At 39.9% G+C, this 11,386-nt stretch overlaps 1 protein-coding gene across 1 annotated transcript in view; it reads right to left on the bottom strand.

Annotated features, from left to right (window-relative positions):
- Nucleotides 1-1,214: 1,214 nt before the first annotated feature.
- The window catches only part of KCNK13 (potassium two pore domain channel subfamily K member 13), a 75,358-nt gene continuing 65,186 nt past the window's right edge, over nucleotides 1,215-11,386 (bottom strand). The window contains exon 2 of the mRNA XM_074909240.1: nucleotides 1,215-2,158. Coding sequence (XP_074765341.1) covers nucleotides 1,266-2,158 — 893 coding nt within the window. The 3' untranslated portion in view covers nucleotides 1,215-1,265. The remainder of the gene's footprint in view (nucleotides 2,159-11,386) is intronic.

Genomic DNA, 11,386 nt, shown 5'->3' with positions numbered 1-11,386 from the left:
TCTCCATTCTAGTCATAATGAACATTTGGAGCATTTCATTGAGAAAAATGAGGAGTTAAACATTTTCTATTTCCCTAATCAAGACCCTGTCATTATCATCACCAAAAGCCAGAAAAACAGGTGAACAATGACAGAATTACATGAAAGGTAAAAAGGACACTGCCAAAGTGATTTTGTGATCACAATCACTTATAATAATAAACTGAATGTTGGCATGGCAATCTAATTGCATACTAAAGCCTGTTGTGTAAACTCAATTACTAGTTGCATTACATAATGCTGATGATCAATTGCTTCAGTCACAATTGAGCAAAATATGAACAGAAATTTGGAAAAGCTTCTAATTGTCATTGTGGAATAATTCATACAACTCATCAGTATGGCAGTTTTCAATTTGATTTGATGTTTTTGAAACAGAAAGCCACAGTGAATCAATTCTAGAAGAAAAAGTAGCCTAGAAAAAAATCACCTGTTTTGCAAATGGACAGAAGAAAACAAAAGTAGGATAAATTTTTATTCTATCACTTCTGACAGTATCCTTTTAAGGAGAAGACTAAATTAAATTCTAAAGGCCAAATTCTCTTCTCATTCACATCACAATAACTCCAGAATAGTTCTACCAACTTTCACAAAATTACTCCAGATTTACAGAAATGCTAATGACAGCAGAAGCTGGCTTTTCCAGCCTAGCTGTTTCATAATAGCAATACATTTTAAGAAGTGATATATAAAAGAAAATAGTTGGTTTTGGGTTAGTTTTTTTTTTTTTATTATTATTCCATTAAATTAGATCTGCAATATCACAGAGAACGGCTGATTCCTCTTTTGGTTTCAGATAAGCTACTTTCAGAAAACAGATATGACGAGAGTAAGACAGAAAGATCAGAACAATCTTTGAATTAAGAATGTGTTCAGTAGACATACTTGATTTCTTCCCATGCCACAGATTTCTTATCCTGAAATCTGTATTTCACATAAATGGAGGAGAGTAGGATGTGGAAAATTGATCTGAAGGCTAAATTAAATTTCTCCTGCAGTCACCTGCTTAAGGAACAGAAAGAAGGCTTGTACTGGTGCAATTTGAAGAGCAAAGACATTAAGTAACAGCCTCAACAAAGTGTCAGAGGTCTTCCAACAGGACGTATGCTATTCACATCCATCCCACCCTCTGGCAACACTCTCCCTAGCTATTTCCAATTGATTCATGTTGTTTCTATACTTGTTGAAATGGTTCACACTGTTTCACTGTTATTACTGTTATTATTTTACCTATCTACACTTGTCTCTGCCAGTCTGTTATTCATAATTGCTAGGGCTCCAACCCCACCAGAGAATCCATTTTGCTTTGAATTAGAGCTCATTTGCCTCGGATAGCCATTAGCAGTTTCCGACAGCTGTTTCTGCATGATGGCCAGTGAGACTTTATTGGAGGCCAGGAAGTCTTTCATGGAGATCATCTCGCCTGACAGCCGGCGTCCATCTGTGTCACTCTCATTGACAACATCAGTCTCAATGGAGATGTTCCTCCGGCTGCGCACATTTCCTGGCATTACCACATTTCTCCGTGAACGAAAAAATTTTCTTTGGCATCTGTGGCAGCACCTGCAGTCCAACTTCTTTAATATCCAGTTTATGGATTGTTTGATGACAATAGATATCACATTAAATAAGGAATAGATGCAGCACACTCCCATAAGTATGAAGACAAAATTGCCAAAGCGGTAAAGGCCTTGGCTCTCATACTTGATGTTCTGGCTACTGACCAGATCACCAAAACCAATGGTGCTGAAGGCCACAAAGCAGAAGTAAAGTGAGTCAAAGTAACTCCACCCTTCAATTGGTGTGTACATTGCAGAGGCACAGCAGGAAATGATGAGTGATGCTACACATAATATCAGCATAACGTAGTACACGGAGGGCTTCCAGCCTGCCAGGCTGTCCACCTCAGAGGTCCCCGAGCCCCGCCGGCCATTGTGAGGGAGAACGCCTTTCCTCCTCAGCTGTCTTTCATGGCAGGACTTCATAACGTAGGCTATGACAGTGATCAAGCGCTCCAGGAACAGGTTAAAGAACAAAATTGTCCCTGCACATCCTATAAGGCCATAAAAGATCAGAAAAATTTTGCCTCCAACGGTGGCTGGTGTGGTCATGCCAAACCCTAGAAGACAAAACAAAACAGTTGAAAAAAATAAACCTACAGTTATTATGTCAGGAATTTTGTCACATGCAAGACCAACGAACTGGCAGAAATCCCTGTGGTAGCTCAGTTCTGGAAAAAAGCAAGGACACTCTACCCAGCTGTTACCCACTTGTGCTTCACCACATCCCACCAGTAAGAGGAAGGAAACTCATGTCAGCATTTCCTCAAGAATAAGAATGAAACAAAAAACACACTGGAAAGGAAAGAGTTTAGTGGAGGTCTCAATTTTGGTTGCTAGGTTTGCTCCATCCCTCATCATGCCTTGGATCACTTCCAGGCTTCACGTTATTGCACCCGCTTTCTTCTCCCTGATGCTGTTCTGCACCATGGGTCTGACCCAGGGGTGGCTCTTGCCTTGAAAGGGTCCATTGCCACCAGATCTCTGCAACCTGGGGTGAAATTTTTCTAAGCCTCACTTAGCTCCTGCTATACGTGTAGGTGGCACATCACTCAGCACCCAGCACCCACCACAGCCCTGCCAGGGAAGCCCAAGCTGGGAGCACACATGGGAGGATGCAGCCCCTGACAGGGTCAGCAGCCCCTCACGGGAGTCCCCAGTGGGCATTAGGGCTGCCCTGCCTCTGACCCTGGTGTCTATCACCCATTATCAGCCCTTTTTTAACTCAGCATTGCTGAAGTTTCCCTATTTCTATGTGTCTCACTCCACGGCTCAAGTCTGTAAATGAGTCTTAATGAACATCTCTTCTGGTCTCATCCCCTGTCATGGGATTTCTCAGACCAGAGGTGCTTCAGTCTTCTCTCAAATTCCTTCCTTCTTAAAGCATGCAAAGTTTTGTTTTGGTTAAACTATTGATTAAAAAATCTTTCTTTAATAAGATATTACTAAAGAATAAAAAGCATGTCCAGACATCATTGAGCAAATTGGAGTAATACTCATGATAAATAACTTTGCTGCTGTTTTATTAGGATTATAAGGGATTACATAACTGTTCGATTAAGCCAAAACAATATTGCTGAGGGGACAGAAAAATCATGCTGGACAAGAGACACAGTTATGTGTTTCCCTCTCTTTGTAATTGTGAGATGATAATTATGAAATAAAGACATTAGGCTCTGGGAAATAAAGGAAATCATATTCAGTGTGGTATATTTGTGCTTGGAAGAGAGACAACAGCAGTGTAAAGAGACCACATTTCCAATAGTGCTGAACTACACTCATCTTCCCTTCACTGTTACCAGCACAGATTCCTCTCTAACGCTGCTCCTGCCTCACATGGTTAAGCGACAGCCCTTGCCTTCACCCCTCCAGCACAACCCCCAAGCATGGGCTCTCAAGGGTCGCTGCATCTTCGTCTGCATCCACAGCCAAACCACAGCATCCAGAGGACTTGCAGGAGGTCAAGCTTCCTCATCAAATTTCTGTGCTAGAGAGAGCTGGACTGCAGCTCTGTGTCATGGGGAACAGCACGACAAGAGACAAACCACCTAGAAAAAATGTTCTTTGTGACAAGAACTTTTTGACTTATTCCCCTTGGCACACAAGTATTTCCACTCGCTTTCTCCTTCCCCTTCTGCTCTGTGACCTGATCCCCCAATAATACTAGTTTTGATGCTTATTTTCTGAGCAGGCTGGCTTATATGCAAGTCATGACTTCCACCCTGTGGACAGACACATAAAGACCAATGGACAAGAGGAACCTCTGCAGCTGGTAGGATCTGCCCAAAGTAGCCGACTGGGAGGGAAGTGGGGGACATGTGTGTTGGTTATTGGTTAACTTTGACCATCACCATATTACACCTGGGATTAATTTGGGATGCTGTGTTATAGACTAGGACTTGTTTGACAGTAAGTACATTTTTCTCCAAATGGACTCCTGGGGTGTTTGAAATATTCATAAATACAAGTAGATTTGATTAATTGTTTCAGCCAGGAAATGCAGGAGGGCAAAACTGCAAAAGGCTGAAACAGCTGACATGAAATTAAATCTGTTCTTTTGGCATTTTTATGATACAACATTTCACTTCAAAATATCACCTTTTGGCTAAAAAAAACCCCAGTTTGAAGTAAAAAGAATGGAAGAAATTATTTGAAAAATCTTTCAGAGTTTTAAAGGCTTCATCATCTGAAAATGGAATGTAGTATTTCACTAATGGTCAAATCAAATCTATAAAAAATTTCATTAGATTTTGTCCTTATGAAAGACCTAAAAATATCTGTTCCCACACAGCTTCAGGTTAAGTTTTTATTCTATTTTTTCCTGTTGGCCATCAAATATGAAATGTACTGATAATTAATCTCTGCTAAAACAAATTCTTTCAAAAACCCTTTTTATACACCAGCCCTGAAAACAGTAGCTGGAAGTAAATGGTTATCTTGGTGGGATCTACCTCTTCTTTTCCCTAAATCTGTGTAAGGAAAAATGTGTCTCATTCATGGACAAAAAGCATACCAGTAGGATTCATTCTTGTTATATTACTGAAGATCTTGTGCTGTGCAAACACAGAGGATCTATGGATAAATCAATTCCTTCATGAAGTCAGTAAAAGCTCTCACACTAAAACCCTGCCCTCTAACCTAAGGACACCAAAATAAGCCTATGGGCTGTGTGCTTAGTTCATACACATTACTTGGGCATCAGAGGAGCTGTGAGCTGTTCTCTCTGAAAGCAAAGACAAGCTTAGCCCACCAATGCCTGCCCTGGGGGCAGGTATCCCCATACATCCCCTGTCCATCCTGGACCTGGTTGGGGCTTGCAGTGGCTCTTTTGCAGGGAGGGACATGAGCAAAGGCTGGTGCAGAGCAAGATGATGTCTCCACACGAAAGTGGGACACGCACTTACACCTGATAGCTGCAGAGTGCACATATGCTCCCCTACCCAGAGAAAGCATTACTTCCTCACCATATATTTTCCAGAAGATCGATGAGACACCAGACAAAGCAGTATTTATCCCCTCTCTATCTGCTTCAGATACTCGACAGGGTAAGGGACTAAAAAATATGGATTCCATTTTTGCTTGTAAAATGCCTTTTTTTCCTTGCATTATAGAAAAGGAGAATAGAGTCTGGGGTGCCACTACAGCATTTAAAAAGTGAAATATTGCAGATTTTTTTTTTCAAAACTCTAATGTGAATAAATGCCTGCCACGTCTCTGCATAGAAGATGAGGCTTTCTCCGACATGCCACATAAGATCCTGCCTACCTGACAAACTGAACCAGAAACAAATAAGCCACAGGGTATCTGAATTACTATTGACATACTTGATTGAGGCAGCATTTTTGATGCAAAATATTTAATTTTGCAGCTGAAATATGTCAAATTTGAAGTCTTGGCAGAATGGCAGGACACCAAGTGCTCCGGCTGATGTCTTTCTCCAGTCGCTGCACCATCCCAGGAGAATCGTTCTTCCCCTGTTTCCTGTTAGGGTACCCCAGAACTGGGCTGGCAGCCCCATTTCCACGACTGTGACATGTACAGGCAGAACTGTCCTTGACCTGTCCTCAGAGACTACAGTCTTATAAACACCAGACTTCTCATTTCTAGTCCTTTAAAATGTTAACCAAAGGCAAAGTCCTTGTAACTTCAATGATTCTTGCAGACACTAGAGAAAAGACTGTGCATACAGACTTGCCAGTTCATTTTTGCTGTCTTCTTGAGATAGCTAAAAGTGTTACACGCAAGTATTTCTCCACTGTAATTATAAGATTGGATTTATTCACAAACTTTATCAATATACCTATAACTGCAAGTCATGTTTATCAGAAAATGTAGCTCTTGATATTGTCATTGTCAAATCAGCCATCCAAACACGTACTACAGTTGTGTAACTAAGCCTTCCTAGTTGCTTGCCTTTTCTTACAGCAAAAATTTATGGGTTTAGAAGCAATCGCCATATTTTCGCTTTCCACTTGCTGCAGGATGTGGTCATCCATGTTCCGTGTGCCAGCTGAGGGGTGTCAGCTGTCCTGGGATTACAGACTTCAGGTGAGCAGGACCCAGCTGCAAGGACACAGAATTGCCATACTGGGTCAGACTGATGCCTTCAACAGTGAAATGATATAAGAAAGTGTGAGTAGAGGAGAAAATATGAACAGAGTGATCTTTCCCTGGGGTATCTCCCCAGCTCGCAGAAAACAGCATTTTAGATGGTTTGAGGATTTCACATTTAATAATTTACAGAATCACAGAATCATCTAGGTTGGAAAAGACCTTGAAGATCATCTAGTCCAAGTGTTAGCCTAGCACTGACAGTTCCCAACTGCACCATATCCTTCAGCATTAAATCGACCCGACTCTTAAACCCCTCCAGGGATGGGGACTCCACCACCTCCCTGGGCAGCCCATTCCAACGCCTAACAACCCGTTCTGTAAAGAAATGCTTCCTAATATCCAGTCTAAACCTTCCCTGGCGCAACTTGAGGCCATTACCTCATTTGAACATCAATCTTGTCAAATAATTTTTCAGATCTTTTATACTGTTGGTCTCCATTAAATCTGAGGCAGTATGTTCCACAGTGTAATTATGCTTTGTGGAAAAGAAGGCTTTGTCTAACCTGCCGCCTGACAATTCATTTCAGGCTTCTCACTTTTTACAGTTAGCTGCATCAATCATCATTCTCCACACACATTCTCCCTTCACCTTCACCCTTCTGATTTTATAGATTTCGGTTATTTCCTTCTTTCTCATTTTTTCCCCACTCTATAACATACAGTCTCTAGTTTTCAGTCTGGTAAGACATACTTCTGATCAGCCCTATTACACTGTTTCTTTTCTACCTTAATACAGTCTTTCAAAGATAAAGGAGCAGGACCAGAACTATACACAGTACTTGTAGCGCGAAAGTACTTTGAATTTATGGAAAGAAGATTGATGTGTTGTGCTTTGCTCTCTTTTTAATAGGAATTTCTGTTTGTCTTTTTAATTGCTATTGACCACTGAAGTGGTATTTTTCACCAGCCTGTCCACACCAGGTCTTAGCTCCCTTGCTTAATGAGTGATGGCTGCCTTGGAGCTCTTCAACGTCTATTCAGAAGATAGTTACATCTATCTTTTTCCATGTGCACTACTCTGCATTTTTCACCACTGAATTTAATCTAATTTTTTTACTTAGTTATTCAGTCATATGAGATTCTGCTACAGTTCATTACAGTCAGGTTTATAGTTGAATATCCCAAATATATCTCTGTCCTAAGGAAATGTTATCTATTTATTTATCACTTTTCTTACAGTTTTTATGACTGTTGAAATGTGCAAGTGTCAGCAAAGAGCCTCAGGGACCCTGTTGTTAATCTGTGTCCATTCTGAAAACTGAATATTGGTGCCATTTTGAAAACTGAATATTGATGCCTAGACTTTTCTTCTATTCTCTTTAAATAGTTACTTATCAATGATAGGACTCCGCTTTTAATCCTATTAGAGTTTTATTTCTTTATTTCTATAGAGGTTTTGATAAAGGTGTTTGTGAAAAAGCTTTCTGAATGTTCAGGTGCACTGTAATTTTTGTGAGACATGACTTCCCTCTGCAAAAGCTGTATCACATTTTTGAATTTTGCAACTAATATTCTTGTTTACATTTTCTTAATGTGCCGCTATGGAAGACAAGCTTACTGGCCTATGGTTTCCAGGAACATCTTTGCAGCCTTTTCTACAAATTGTTACATTTGCTATTTTTTTTTTCTCCTTGCACCAAACCTGATTTTAATCTATAAACCACATTTAGTTAAGCAGCAGTTTCATGTATGAATTCTTTCCTAAGTCCTGCATGAAAAACATCAGTCCTGGCAGTTTGAAAGAGTTTACTCAAATATGAGAAATAGAGAAGAAACCAACAGTCAAATATATAGAAGGGAAATGGGCAAGCAATTAGAGCAGCAGTCTGATCCATAGAGCATAACAGTGAAAGAGCCAGAAATTAAGCTGCAGACTGGGGAGCAAATACAGAATGAAATTATGAAATAATGTAGAAGAGGAAATAAAAGCAGTAGCTAACACTTGGAAATTATTTTAAAATACAAGAGCATTTCTTGTGATGATGAAATAAAGAGGAAACAACTGCAAGAAAAAAAAAACCTTATGATTTTTTTATGGTGTGAAAGAATGCTGACAAAATTTAGTGAACTTTATTTTACAAGTTGGATAACATTTCTTGAAAAAGTTATTTCAGTTAGAAATCAAGATTATAGTTAAGTAAGAATCAGATAATACTGAGTTGGGAAAATTGAATGTTTTTAAGGTACTGAAAAGTGTTTCAATGGATGTTAGATATGTGTGCAGATATTATCACCACTGACAGATATGCATGACAAATCCTAACTTTACCAGCCCAGCAATGAAGAAGGCCTTCTTTGTATAAATTTCAGATTTCTATTCTGAAATCAGCATGATACTGATTTGCTTGACTACCATAAACTGGTGTTATCTTTCCTAGCATTCATCTTAACTGAGCAAGTACATTCCTTGTAGCTTCAATTTTCCTTCAAATACTGTGGTTTGGGTTTTTTTACATACTGCTTAATCAAGAATTCAGATTTGTTTGTTGAATATTCATACTAATTCTGAATTTTTCTGTAGCAGAGCTATATTTCCAGAGTTGAAAGGGATTTAAACTCCAAGTAGAGTCAGTAAAAGATTTCCAAAGCACTGCATACCTCCTACGCAAAACAATTTTGCAGATTTTGTCTTGGCAGCAAAACTTCTATTATGAAGACTGTTACTGCAAAGTGTTCTAAAATCCACCTGTGTGTTCAGGTTATATTGTGTTCAGGTTATATTGTGTTCAGGTTATATTCCAAGAGGATACAAGTTACTTACACAAAAGGACAATTAAAAAGTGTAAACACATTGATAGTATAATATAATCATGCTTCATGATTTCCTGAAACAATACTGGGTATAACTAAAGAAAAGCAAGCAGCTGTAGTTCTTATCAATAGTCAGTTTGATAAAAAGGATTGAGGTCCAACAGGAAGTTCTCCTAAAGCAGAATCCTCCAACAGAAGGTAAATATTGAATAACATTAAGCAAATACTGACCTCTATTTAGCAGTAATATGCTTCTATTGAAACCTCACAAAACAGGCATCAACTTACATCAACTCTACAAAAAAAAATCTAGTTTCTCTATTTTCTTTTGTCAATATCTTAATCTATCAGACTCAGAAAATCTAGAAAACCTCCAAAAGCCAGACCTCCATTGTGAGGCTGTGCAGCTGTCCCACCTGGCCGTTCTCGCTCTGCCCATGCCACCCATCCCCATCCCATCCTGTTCCCCAGACAGAGCCAAGGAGGCACAGCCCAGGAGATTCGTGACACCCATGTCCTGGCATGTCACACACACAACACACAGTCTCAGGGAATCCAGCTGCCTAGCTCATTCCATCTTTTCTGTTGTAAACTATTCCAGTGCTACCAATTGCTCTAAGAATTTCTCCTGTATCATTACCTACATGCATCTCCCTCTGCCTGGTGACACATGGTTTGGTATGTGTTTTAATTCTGGATGTCCTGACATTCACAGGTTACATTAATTAAACCTTCAGTTTTCATTTCCTGGTACGCTTGAGGCCATGAAAGAGTATGAGAAACAGTTCATCAATCCTAATCCCCCATAAATGAAGCTTGGAGCGCTGAATATAATGCGTGTGTAGGAAGACTAGGACAGATATATAGATTTTAGTTAGTTTTGGATCACGAGATTGGGTCTTTCTATTATTTTGCAAAATATCTCTCTTTTCTGAGAGGTTTCATTTCCTTTTTGAAAGTGTGCAGTTCACTGCTCCCACCTTTCCCACAAAGAGGAAGTGGGTAGAAAGAGGGGGTAACACTATAGCAGCAATAATGAATCATTGTGATGTTAGAAATGCAGATACCATCACAAAACAGCTTTCCAGTTTAACCTATGATCAGCATTCTTTGTGATGTTGTGGCTGTATTCCTAATACATTTTCTATTTATTCAATTAACTCTTTTCCTTGTTTTTCTCTATCATCAGCTGTACTTTGGTCATGACTCACTGGGGAAATTACGAATTTCACAGTAGAACAGTCATTGGAAAATGATTGAGGATCATGACAGGTATGAACTAAGCTAAATAGGACCAAGATTTTCAACTGCAGTTAAAAGATGATCAGGAAAATAGTAATTAGGAAAGAGAAATATAGAAAGTCTTAGATACGTGCAAAGATCCTGACCCTCCTTCCCTCAGATGCATTCAGCACTGAACTGTCTATGTAAGGATATTTTGTGCTTCTAAAAGAGGCAGAAGAAACAACTCTAAGAGAAGCTGTACTTCAAAGACTTTATTGAGAAAATGTCCTACACTGTTCCTACAGCGTGCAGACACTAATAATTCAGCAAAATTCACTTCTGCCATGATAGTCTATTCTGGTGCTCTCTGAGCAGAATAAGTAGTTCTAGCAAAACTCTAGTTCTGCTGGAGTAACTGTCACCTGTAGGAACTCTTGTAGGAACAGCTGAAGCATTCTCGTATCATGTCATATCGCTCCCCTTATGACACTCCCATGTCAGCAAGCTTGTAATAGTCCTGTTCTGGAAAGAAATGAGAACATTAATTCTTTCTTCCCAAGAAGAGAAGAAAAAGACATTTCTGTGAAGACTTCCACTGTGTGAGAAGACACGCCCATGGAAGCAGTCACAATGCTGTCACAGCTACCTGAGAGCAGTAAGCTCGGACCTGGGTCCAATTTCTGATATGAAAAAACTGTCTAGTATGGTTCATTTTGCTAAGTGTATGCATAAAATCACACACACCCACACACACGCACCCACACCCCTGTGATTTCCCATCAGTGGAAGCTCAACACCTGAATTGTATGGCTGGCTGGTGGACATATGTCCATATATGTTGTCACAACCATTCATTTCAACTTCTTAACCTCTCTGACTAGGAGGGGAGAATGAGCTGGCCATGGCCTGAAACTCTCCTTTACTTTATTTGACAAGTGGGGACAGCTTGGTGCGTGGTAGCATTTATTTCATTGACAATGCCTATTTTCTTGTGCAGGTGGCTACATGGTGGAGAAGGGCCCAGCCTGCCCAGGAAGGCGGGGATGTATGGCTCTAACAGCACTCCTTTGTGCTGTATGCTCTTCTGTTTCCAGATTGACCTGCCTGAGCAAGCTCTGTGCCTCCTGACTGAGCACTGCGGAGCTGTAAAAGCTGGATATGTCACCAGGACTATTAGAACTGAGTCATATCTGCAGTTA

Source organism: Athene noctua, chromosome 6, assembly GCF_965140245.1.
Source record: "Athene noctua chromosome 6, bAthNoc1.hap1.1, whole genome shotgun sequence".
In the NCBI taxonomy this organism is placed as follows: Eukaryota; Metazoa; Chordata; class Aves; order Strigiformes; family Strigidae; genus Athene; species Athene noctua.
The sequence above is the reverse complement of the archived record's forward strand: the minus strand, read 5'-3'. Positions and strand labels throughout refer to the sequence as shown.